The sequence below is a fragment of the Tasmannia lanceolata genome, unplaced genomic scaffold (assembly GCF_043159265.1).
Source record: "Tasmannia lanceolata isolate RefF3 unplaced genomic scaffold, GAP_Taslan_0.1 ptg000016l, whole genome shotgun sequence".
In the NCBI taxonomy this organism is placed as follows: Eukaryota; Viridiplantae; Streptophyta; class Magnoliopsida; order Canellales; family Winteraceae; genus Tasmannia; species Tasmannia lanceolata.
In genome coordinates, this window is record NW_027518693.1 from 4348895 (window position 1) to 4361218 (window position 12324).

The 12324-nt window shown below is 39.2% G+C and overlaps 1 protein-coding gene across 1 annotated transcript; it reads left to right on the top strand.

Annotated features, from left to right (window-relative positions):
* Positions 1 to 2120: 2120 nt before the first annotated feature.
* On the top strand, positions 2121 to 9783 carry LOC143848407 (membrane magnesium transporter-like). The gene is made up of 4 exons (XM_077357350.1): positions 2121 to 2285; positions 2410 to 2462; positions 2543 to 2643; positions 9376 to 9783. The coding sequence occupies exons 1-4, from the start codon at positions 2213 to 2215 to the stop codon at positions 9467 to 9469; spliced, it is 321 nt and encodes a 106-aa protein (XP_077213465.1). The 5' UTR covers positions 2121 to 2212; the 3' UTR covers positions 9470 to 9783.
* Positions 9784 to 12324: the final 2541 nt, after the last annotated feature.

Consider the following 12324-nt stretch of genomic DNA (forward strand, 5'->3'; position numbering starts at 1 on the left):
GCTAGATAAATGAGATGTTTCGCCGGAGAAGAAGGCTTCTATTGCCGAAAAATCTCGTCGTTTCACACAAAATGCGTCGGAGTAAAACCTAGAAATGAAAGAGTGTAAAACCTGCAAGTAAAAGAGTAAAATGGTAAAACCAAGAAGAGAAAGATTAAAGTAAGTTGAGGGGTATTTTCGTCCCTAGCAACATTTCTTTTAATAAAACAACATTTCTTAGTGTTTTTTCAAAACCACATTTTCTCGTCATTTTTTCAACTCTCCAGGTGGGATGTATTAGATTTTTGGTAGGGATTTTTTGGTGGGATTTGGGTAGGTGGACAAAGATGATCTCTCACAACACAATTTCTTCCTCATTTTGCCCATATTTGCTAGGTGGGATGTATTAGATTTCATGGATCTTGAAATTTCCTCATGGAAATCCTAGTCATAAGGTTTTCACTAAATGTATCCATTTCTAAGAGCATGGGTTCTTGGTAGATAGAAAGATGAATGATTCATTGTATATACACTGGAGAATCATCACTGTATAGGAAAATGTTCACTTCTCCTCTTGATCTAGAGTGATCTTATGGTGGTGCCCACCTCAAATTCCTTGCAAGCGATGGGAAACAATGAGGACATTGCAAATTAACTCTGTCAGAAATGGTTGGATTTTTTATTTTTTTTAATTTATCTATGGTGGGCCCACCATTCTTGAGCACATGCTCGGGAGAATGGCATTGCAGAGGAAGGAGAAGATCTCATTTTCAAATTAACTCTCTCAGAAAGATCCTCCTAACCTTGTCATCTTCTTCATGCATGCGTGTGCAGACGAGAAATAAATTAAATTAAGATAGTGGTTTAAATTTGTCCAACTGCTTGCAAAAAAAATTCAAAATGTTGAACTATTGTTATATTTGCAGGTTCTTGGTTTTTAGGGAAAAAACCAAGAATTTAGGGAAATGATAAATGTGTCCCTTTTCATCACTTGGGACACCCAACAACAGTGCATCTATGACTGCAGAGGGGCTGATGTACTTCACATTTGAAGGAACGAACGGACATGATTGCCACGTACAATTCAGCTGGGTGTCCCAAGTGATGAAGAGGGGCGCATTTATCATTTCCCAAAAATGATGATATCTCTCTAAATAAGCCATAACAATATCCTTTTCCTATAAAACGTGAAAGGAAAAAAACCATAAATGTTTTTTTACGCCAAATGGACCCTATAAGTGGAAAAATGGGCATAAAACGGAGCCTATAAGAATAGGGAAATGATTTCAACACAACCATATTTTGATACAAGACGCTCATGCTTCTTGTCTTTTAGTTTTTAAAGAGCTGTAAAAGGATTCTTAGGGTTCCCAGGAAGCACTTACGTGACAATTATATGCTAAAAGACAAGATACACGAGCGCATGTATCAAAACATAGTTGTGCTGAAATCATTTCCATAAGAATAAATATGTTTTCTTCTCCATTTAGTGCTTGACATTCTCCTCCCACTCTATCTAGCTAATGAAATTTGTCACTATTTGGCTTGCTAATCATGTTTTAGAATTCACCTGCCATTTAACACTTTATGCACATCTTGGTCCTTCATTTAACACTTTACAAAGGGTATCTTGGTCCTTCATTTTTGCTCATTTCGATGCACAGTAAGTATTAATGAGATTTGATATGGTGTGTGCCGCGTCCACTACTTTTCCAGAAGTACATGGGGCCCACTGCAGAGAATGATCCAAGCTGTTCATTTTTCGGGCCAAAACGTAAATAGATTTTATCCCGTAAATCATCTCCATTTAATGATCTTAACCCTCGAATCTATAGAGTGAGTGCACAGTATAGAAACTTCTATGTATATATCAAAGGATTAGGATCATCCTACGGAGATGATTGGTGGTACGTCACCTATTTCCGTTATGGCCCAACAAATGAAAGGTTTGGATCATCCTTTGAAGTGGCCCCACTGTACTTCTACAGAAAAAAAAGAAATAGGGCGATGATATATTCGCACCCCTTGTAACGTGAATTGACGTTAAAAAGCGTAAAAGTCTGCCTCAATTCTCTTTACCAGGGGTGTGAATAATCCTACAGTAGGTGCGAATTTATCAATACCCAAATAAATAAACCACCTCTATTTCTCCGATCTGTGTAGAAAGTGTCCTTCGTCTTCTTGTTTCTTCCTCGTTCATACTCCTTTGAGGCTCTGGAAATCTCTTGAGGCTATGGCTTTTGGTTTTTTGATCGGCCTTTTTGGATCTCTCCTTCTCGCCCACGCTGCTTATGCTACCATACACTGTAATCTTTCTTTTAAATTTCGCCTTTTCTCCTGTTCGATGAATTAGGGTTTCTCGATGCAATAACTTCAATCTAGGGTTTTCTACTTGTTTCTCTTGATTCGTTTTTTATTTATCCTTTGCAGACAGAGGCATGCTGAAAATCGTCGAGGAAGAGTTTTCAGGACCGCCTATAAACGTAAATTCACAGCATCAGTTTATTTTATTTTATTTATTTTGAATTTCTTGTAATTATGATTTTAGGGTTTTGTTTTCTAGGTTGTTATTGAGCTGATTCTAGGGTTAGCTCTCTGTATTTGGGCGGCTCTCAGTGTACCAGGGAAGTTCCTTTCGATTCAACAGGATTCTGAAGAGAACAGGTTTGGTTTTTTCTCCCTTTTTAAATTTTGAAGCTCCTGATCGATTGCCTGATTTGTGAATGTGATGTAATTAGGATTTTTTTTAACGTGGATGTCATGAATGAGGGTTAGGGTTTCCTTTTTCTGTTGGGCATTCGATCTCGAAACCAAATGGTTTGAGGTAGATATGATATCAGAAAGGGAGTGTTAGATATCTGAGTTTTTTTCTGATTATTTGTGTTCTTCTATTATGTAGGATAAATAATTTGTAGGACTTTCTATTTTCATGTTCCTTATTAGAAGGGTGCTTATTGAAATTGTCCCGAAGAACACAGTGTTTTGTACATTCTTGACTAATCATTATGAGTTAAACTGAATTTATCATGTACTTTCCTATCAGACCTCAAGCGTGGCAGAGAATTAGTATCCAAAGAGACATAGAAAGTAGGTTAGCTGGTGTATCTCTACCCTCTATTACTGGAGTCTTGACCCTAATTAATGGCCTTCTGTGGGCAGCTTTATTTGTTCACTGGCTTCCATATTAACAAATTTCTTTTGTTAAGGACACATTAATTAGGGTCGGAAAACACATGATTAGTGGTACCATATCCCATCTTTTGAAATTGGTGGGGATATCCAATGTTTCAACAGCTTGAAATTTGAAAACTTACTCTTAGAGGCACTGATGTTCATAAAATTAGTGGAAACATAGTTGAAGGAGGAAGAGGTCGAAGAATGGGAAATCTCTAAATTTATGAGAAAGCCAGACAATGCAAAGAAGATGAAGGCAGGGGATAAATGACTCATGTTGCAAGAGTTCAGATAAGGCAAAAGTTGAAAGTGCAGTGGTTGAGGGAGAAACGGATACAACATAGAATGAGCTGCTAGAAGAATTTGGATTGTTTATAGAAAATCACCTTAGAGAGATCACAGATGGGGAAAAAACTAACAAGGAGGAGGAAACACTTAGCAATTCCATGAGCATTTGAAGGTGAGGGACAGCCTAAATTAGAATATGATTGGAGTTTGGATGCTTAGATGAAGAGAGAGTAACATGGCTAGAGAGAGAATGTGGTGAAGAGGTTACCAAGGTGGTGTTTGATTTAGAAAGAGATAAATCACCATGTCCAGATGTGTATCTTTAAAAAAAAAAAAAAAACTATGTCCAGATGTGTTCCCACTAGCCTTTTACCAAAAGAATTGGGAGTTTTAACTAAAATTTTAATTGGAATCCATCTAACTTTGGGAACCATCTCCAATTGTATCTTGTAAGTTTTCTGGAGATCTAATAGAAATCTAGTACATAGTCTCCTTGAAGACCTTGATCAACTTAGTTATGTTTTTTCTTTCCTTAAAGTATATACATTTTTTGTTTGCTTTGATTATTTTAGTGCATGGTCTGTCAGACGGGAATTAAAAGGCTGGAATGTGATTTGAGAGTTCTTGATGTAGGGCAAAGTATAATAAATTCGAAATGATGAGAGCTAGATGAATACCCGAGTGGCTTGGAAACAAGGCAAACAAGTTCTGAAGTCATCATTTCACATGCTGACATCAGCATTGAGGCCTACATATGTCAGATTAAAAAAACAGGTGAAGGCATGGCTCGATATTTAGCATGGCTTGATTATTTTTCTTTGGAGATTTATTCCGTAACTTTCTAGAATTGTTTTGATGGGTGTCTAAAACCTTTGAGACGTGGTTGGCACTGGTTTCAAGGACTATTTTGGGAAGAGAGAAGGCACTGGTTTCAAGGACTATTTTGGCACCCATTGCCTGGATACCTCAGACAAAAGGCATTCCATAGTCTTTATTGAGTTGGCATATGATGGTTCAGTCGTTCAGAGAGTCAAAGTATTGGGATGGCTCCTCTGTGTCCTATATTGTTTGGTTTTGGCTTGCAGTTGGGGCCCACATCAGAAAGTGATGGGGAGATTAGCCTATCAGATTTCAATGCCCAATTGAGTTTGAGTCAAGATTTGTCGCTTCTTAACAAGGAGTGTTGTTGCTCTAACAGAATTTATGAAGTTAGCTATGTCCCGAATGATCAAGGTTATTCACCTTAGGTGGGGCCTTCCATATTGCGATTACTGAACCATATTTATGCGATTAGGTTTGAGGCCGTTGGATGTCTTCAGGTATAGTTGTTGACGAGAGATCTTTGGGCATGGGGTAAGGTACACATTTTCGTCCATCTCTTGGTGTGGGATTATGCTTTGCAACAGACCTGACAGACCTTTTGCGCCTTTAATCTTTGGAGAATGTATCGTAGGGAAGGGGGAACAGCCAATTTGTTAACTTTCGGTCTTTAGATTGTGGCCCCTTGTCATCCCTGGATTTGGCACTTGCCATGGTTCTAATCCAATAAAGAAGTGGCGAAGCTCATGGCAGATCTTGCTTTTTAGGTCGAGGAGAGAATGATATTGAGGACCTTATAGGCACTCGGAGAGAATGATATTGAGGACCTTATAGGCACTTGGCGTGGATCAAATCCAAGAAAGAAGTGGCCAAAGCTCATGGCAGATGTTGCTTTTTAGGTCGAAGAGACTGAGGACCCTTATATCGCATAGGAAGAATCATCTGCCCACTTGGGCTCAGTATAGAGTTTTGGAGCTGAGGAGATAATGCACGATTGTCCTTAGATATGCTCTTACCTAACCCATTTGTTTTTCTTACTTTTTCATTTACTTTGCCTTGTCGTGGCAATAGAGGCAGGATCATGGATTTCTCTATTTGGTATCATGGAGTTGTGGGCCTTGAATCAAGTGCGTCTGGTACTTGGAATCAAGTGTTCGAAGTGTATCCAAGTTTTACCCAGCTCATCAATTCGAATTGATAATGATTAAAATAGGAGTGCTGAGTTGAGGTCTCCCTTACTGGTTAGTCATGTACGTGGCCGGTCATTTTGAGGGGAGGGGAGGCAATGGCTCTCCTATGTCTCCTACTAAAGCCCTGTTTGTTTAAGATTATGACAACCGATTGCAAGTGCTCAGACCAATTATGACTCAAATTTAAATGTAATTTTGAGTCCAATAATAGGTTTGGCACTCACAATCGGTTGTAATAATCTTAAATGAACATGGTCTAAGTCTAATATCTCTGAGAGGCCCTAGGCTTAGGTTGATCAACATCGCTGTGATGACATCGATGTGATGACAGCTTCAAGTATCGTTCTTCGGATCAATGTTTTAGGGATAGGGAAGAGTTGGTGTTGGTAGCTATGGAATCGGAGGGGATTGACCCCATATCCCAGGTTCCTAGTGATAGGTTTGCAGGAATTACTTCAATAGAAAAACTAGATGAAACAAAAAACTTGGTGGAAAGCCATATGATGTAAATGATATCGGGACTATTCTTCGCTGCTTTGGAAAAGGAAGTTAGGGAGTTCTTCCCGGCGGTAAAACTTCGAGATAGGCGGGAAGCCAGTCATGTTACTAGAAGCTAAACATACGGGTTCTCCTGAAAGGATTTGGGAGATGGCTCACCTCAAATTTGATATTAATTTTGTGGGTGCTTTGGGTAACCAATCGAGTGCAGGAAGAACTCAGAGTTGTATTAATGGCTCGAGGGAGGATTCCCTATGCTGGTTAGGTTACCAATGAAGATTCTCATTAGCAGCATGAGAGGATTGGGTTCCTTTAAGAAAAAGCCCATGTCAAGGATGTCATTGATACGAACAGACCTGTTATATTCTCCCTCCATGAAACAAAGCTTCATGATCTTTCGGTGGCAAACATGCAAGAACTTGTTGCTCCCCTAGGTTTAATCTTTTGGGCCTTGACATTGTTGGTTCTCCAGAAGATATTTTGGTTGCCTAGAGTGAAGACATTGTGGTGTTTAAAGAGGAGATTTTTGGGGTCTTCTTGGTATCGGTATGACTAAGAAGGTTGGAGGATAATTCTCAGTGTACGAGCCAAATAATATGTCCCCCATGGACTCTATGTGCGCGGAGCTTGACTTGATTAGGGATAGGTGGCATATACAATTGTAGATCGAGGGTTATTTCAATGTTATTCGGTTTGCAGGTGAGAGACTGGGAAGTTTGTGGATCGTGGCTTAGATGTCCACCTTCTCGAAGTTTGTGGGTAGGAATGTTCTTGTTGATCTCCCTTTGACCAGGGCACATTTTACTTGGGAAAGGAATGAGAGCAAATGCGGATTAGTTAGAGTCCTTTTGTGCCTACAATGGAGTGCTCACTTTCCAGAGTTGATTCAAATTGCTCTTCCTAGACTGATTTCAAATCATCAGCCCATCCTCCTTGAGGCTTGATTATAAGCTCAGGTTGTGGGGTCCTTCCCCTTTCCATTTGGAATTAGTTGCCCGGAGGAACCAAATTTGAAAGAGAAATTTAAAGCTTGGTGGCCATAGGAATGGTGTAGCAGAGCATCAGACAAGAGACAAGCGATTCAGCAAATATTTATATTTATTAAATCTAAGTTAAGAATATGGCTTAGAGAGGATTGGAGCAATGGTGATACAAAAAATGAGTCATCGATGGAAAGGATTAATCAAATAGATGGCGTTAACGAGAACAAGTTGTTGACGGCTGAGGGGATAGGATACAGCTTCTAGAAGGTTATAACTAGATCATTATGTAAGAAGAATTGCTGTGGAGATAGAGATCTAGATTCAAATTGTTAAAAAGAGGGGAGCAAAAATGGCCTACTTCAACAACAAAGCCAACGCAAGGAGGCGTAAAAATAGGATTAACTCTCTCTTAATTGATGGGGAGAGGATGGAGGACCCTAGGGTTATCTCCCCAGAAATTATGTCCTTGCGTTTTTAGTTTTTTACAATGAGGTTGTCTGGGCCTTGTCCAATTCTACGAACGTTGAGTTTGGCCAACTGGACCCCGCATCCAGAGATTCTTTAGAATGTCTTTGCGAGGAAGCGGAGGTGAAGAAGGATGTTTTCGGTTTAAAAGGTGATAAATCCCCTGGCCGGAACAGTTTCTGCTTAACCTTCTTTCAATTTTGTTGGGATTTCATTAAGATTTAATGGCTATATCTTCGAAGAGTTCCAGAGGTGGTGGGTGGGGAGGGGGGGGGGGGGGGGGGTGGAACCTTCATTTTGTTAATTTCTAAGAAGGATGTGGCAGAGTGTTTGCATTGAAAGCATATAATATTATTGCATAAGTTCTTGAAGATAAGCTTATAGGTTCATTGAGGGGGATCATTTCCAAGTATCAAAGTTCCTTCAAAAATCAACATGGAAAAGGTTTACGTTAGAGTGGGGTGGAGCTGCTTGGATTATCTCGTGGTATGGATGGGCTTTGGGGCTAGGTGGATAGAGTAGATGGATTGTTGTATTTCATCGGCGTGGTGTTCCGTCATGGTCAATGGATAGCCCGATTTTTTATTTTTGAAGTCTTTTAGATGCCTTTGCTAGGGTGACCCCCTCTCGCCCGTTTTTTTATTTTTTAAATCTTTTAGATGCCTTTGCTAGGGTGACCCTCTCTCTCCCGATTTTTTTATTTTTTAAATCTTTTAGATGCCTTTGCTAGGGTGACCCTCTCTTACCCGATTTTTTATTTTTTAAATCTTTTAGATGCCTTTGCTAGGGTGACCCTCTCTCTCCTTTTCTATTCACTATCATGGCAGAGACCCTTAGTCAGATGCTTGAGAAGGCTTAGTCCAAAGGCCTGATTGAGGGTTTCAAGATCGAAATTGCAGAAGAAATAATGCATTTGCAGTATGCTGATTATACTCAAAATTTAGTGGCTTGGCTTTGACTCTAGGAATGTCAAAATTTGAAGGTGGTCATGCGATGCTTTGAGGCAATCTTTGGATAGTGGATTAACTTTCCTAAATCAGTGGTGATGGAGTCCACCTGTAATGAGGATGAAACAAGTCTAACTTGGATTCTCGACTTTAGAGCTGGCAATATCCTTCTTGTACCAAGTCCATGCTTGTTTAGAGCTTCCATGTGATGACCTAGATCTCTTTTAGCAAGAATTCCCCCATGTGTTATGTTAGATGTAGCGTTTTCACACAACCATCAATCATGTCTGGCAAGCAAGCATTTCCACTTTTGTTGGTCCCACCAGTTGAAACAATTGAATACCCTGTGATTGGAGAACCGGAGGTTGGAGATGCCGTCGGTGGAAGAGTTGGGGAGTTCCTTCTCTCTCTCTCTCTCTCTCTCTCTCTCTCTCTCTCTCTCTCTCTCTCTATTAAAAAGCACAAAAAATGATTTTTTTAATAATTAATGAACGACATTTTTTTTTGCTTTTTTGGATCATTTAACAAAAAATCTAAAAAAGCCAGTCAAAGAATGGTTGCCGAACACGCCCTTAATTTTTCGGGAAGCTGGTGGGTTTGAGCCTCTAGCTCAATTGGCCAAGTCTTTGTTCTTCAAAGACTTGGCCCAGATTACCTATTAAAAAGTATGTCAGCGTGCTGGTATATTACTGGGGTCCAATCCCAGATTACCTATAAAAAAGTATGTCAGCGTGCTGGTATATTACTGGGTTTCAATCCCAGATTACCTATAAAAAAAAGTATGTCAGCGTGCTGGTATATTACCTGTGACCTAAATATTTCAACCTTCTATGCTAATTGTTCTCCATTCTTGCTAATTGAACAAATATACGGCCCTTCTCTTGTTCCTCTTTTGACATGCCGTGCCCAACACTGTTGTATAACTCTCTTCAGATGTGTGATCTTTCATATCTGACAAAGCTTTGCTTTGATATTTATCAGAGAAAACTCTGAATTATTTATGACAGGTTCTTTTGTACTTTGATTATGCAGGCTAGTTTCTTTACCGGCGAATTTGGACTTCATGATCTTCAACCACCGTGGTAAAGTATTTCCCACCAAAATTGACTCAAAGCTGAAGACGTAAGCGTCCCACAGTATTGAGCTAATCAGTTATTCTGATGGGCCAATTGCAAAAATTTGGGACTTCAAGAGGAGGTTCCTTGTAGATTACCGATGTTTTCAACAAGTTACTCTTGTTTTGAAGTCCTTTTAAACTGCAATAAGTTTTTCCTTTGCTGTTTCCTGTTCTGACCACAGTAGGCTTGTGCATCTGATACTAATGTTATGTGAGAAACCTATGAAACAGAGGTGTACAAATTGAGGCATTTTGACATTTAGTGTTGCTCATTTCAAATGAAGTAGATTTGAAAGGAAACTATTAAAATGTTTTCATTTCTAGTTTTCATGTATCCTGCCATCTTCAGCTCTGATTGGTCATTGTGGACCCCACTATCAAGCAATCCTGGCCATTTGTTTGGTAGCCTGCATAATGATGATTGAGACAGATGGATTGTGATCTACGTTCAAAGCCAAGTCGATTGTTTGGATGGTTAGAATCATCCAATCTTGGTTTCCATTCACAATGGGACTCACTAGATGGACGGTCCAGATCACAATGAGGCTCAGTCAATGTGTAATGTTGTGGCGGAGGGAAGATGACCGTGGTCGAATTTCAAAGGTTCCGATTCAAGGTGCAATAAGTCCATTAATCATATCTGAATCAAAAGAGCCAGATGAAATTTCAAAGATCGAAGCCAACAAGAAACCCCCTGATCTCTTATATGTCCCCAAATGCCCCCACAACCAAAACCCTAACCTTTTTAATACAAGAAATATGCCTTCAGGCCCTATTTGGATTGCAGGATTATTTTGTAAGAGAAACCGAGAGTGGGGCCGAAAAGGGGACCGAACAAATAGCTTGACGCCACAACATCACAGGTGACTTCAGATTTCCCTTAGGGCCCGTATGGATACCTGCCATTTTTGTATTTGGATTTAGATTTGGAATTGAGTTTTGAATACAAATTGAATAGATCCGGCAGCTCATGTAGAGGGAGACAGAGAGGGAAGGGGCTACTTCCTAGTAGAGGGGAGAGGTTGAGGAGCAGAGAGGGTGAAGGAAACTGCCAGATCTGTGGATTTCCAATTTCTTATTTTCACATCAAATTTAGAAATCTGATTTTTTTTCACTGTTAGCTGCTGAGTTAGAAATCCAAGAATTTGATCTGATCCAAATTACAATGCAAAAAGGGCTGCAGATGTGAGAAATCCAAATCAAAATCTTCTCGGCATCCAAACCGGCCCTTAAGTTTCGGGAAATCATAAAAAGTAATTTTTTTTTAACACATGGCATTTTCTCATTGCAGGTCCCTGCTAGGTGGTACTCTCGGTCTCAATATCATTTTCCTTTTGGAAAAGTTTATAAAAGAAAAACTTTTCTAGAATTTCATGCCTTTCCATTGTTTGATTACACATGAAAAAAAAAAGCAACTTGAACCCCAAAGTTTTTACTCTAAATTTGTAATGATATCCCTCTTAAAGAAGTTTTAACTACCTATAAGCTTTAGAAAAGAAAAGAAAAATCCGCAAGAATTATTTTTCTTGCAATCAAACTTGGGCAATCTTCGCTTTGTACCGTATAGTGCCCGATTTCTCATGCCAGATAGTTCACCACACTGACTTCTCTAGTTATATTCTCACGAACTATTGAATTATTGTGTGCATATAATCCAACATATTTCGGAAAAATGTACGTGAGCTTAAACATGCATGAATCCAACACAAGATCCGTGTTTCCTCGAATACACCGCACATGACCATCACTCTTAGGAGTTGATCCCTACTGAAAAATATTAGTATAATATTCCAAGTAACACTGGCAGAATTCCATTGGCAAGTCCTATGGTCCTATCACCCTTGCTCGATGTATTCTGTGATACTGTCTCGGCCCTAATTAGGCCAGTTAAAATTACTGACACCATGTTCATAGTAAAAATATAGGTCCTAATTGGCTAAGACAATGCTTCAAGGTTCTATCGACACATGATATGTGATACCCCCAAAATAAGTTATAACAAATGGGGAGTATTTTCATAAAATAATAAAGAACTAAGGATTCATTAGCCGACCCCAACTAGTTTTGGACAGAGGCTTAGTTGAGTTGAGTTGAATTGATTTTGGAGGTATCATAGTAAAATTACACATATGAATTTTTCGGAACAATTTATGTTTTTAGTATTTGGTCATTCATCACTCAGGTTAAAAGTCACCCATTTTCTTCCTCATATAACCATTGACCCTGAGTCAGGGTCGCCACCGCTGCGGCTCACACTTGTTCTAACCCTTATTTGAGAATTTTAAGTGTAAAATATAATAATAGTAGGGTCTACTAAGATACTGTGATGGACTACCCCGATTTAAAATGGATCGTGACCCAGACACAAGAAGTAGATCCGTCCGATGTAAGATTGTCAACGGATCCACCTATGTCTTAGTCACTATCTATTCAAATCCCTTAACGGTTGGATCGGATTTGGAGTGTTCTTTGGGTCCTACTTCTTGTGTCCCGGTCACGATCCATTTCAAACCGGACCGTCCATCAAAGTGTCCTAGTAGGTGCTACTCACAAAACAACAAAAAATCTTAGCTTTCTTCATCTGAAATGAAACTCCAAAACTTCCTCAATTCAAAAAAGAATTAGTCACTATATCTAATGACAACCTGTGATTTTGATGAAGAATATGATTTTATTGTTGAAAAGAACTCCAATGTGACGATGAAATTTTCTAGTAACTAATCCTTGTTGAGGGTGAGTGGCAAGTTTGCAAGAAGAAAAAACGATTGAGGAAATGAAGAGAAAAAGATGTTTGGAAAGGGAGGGAAGTGAAAAGTCGTAAGCTAAGCAATATTTACTTCATTTTTATGAAAATAGCACTCCTT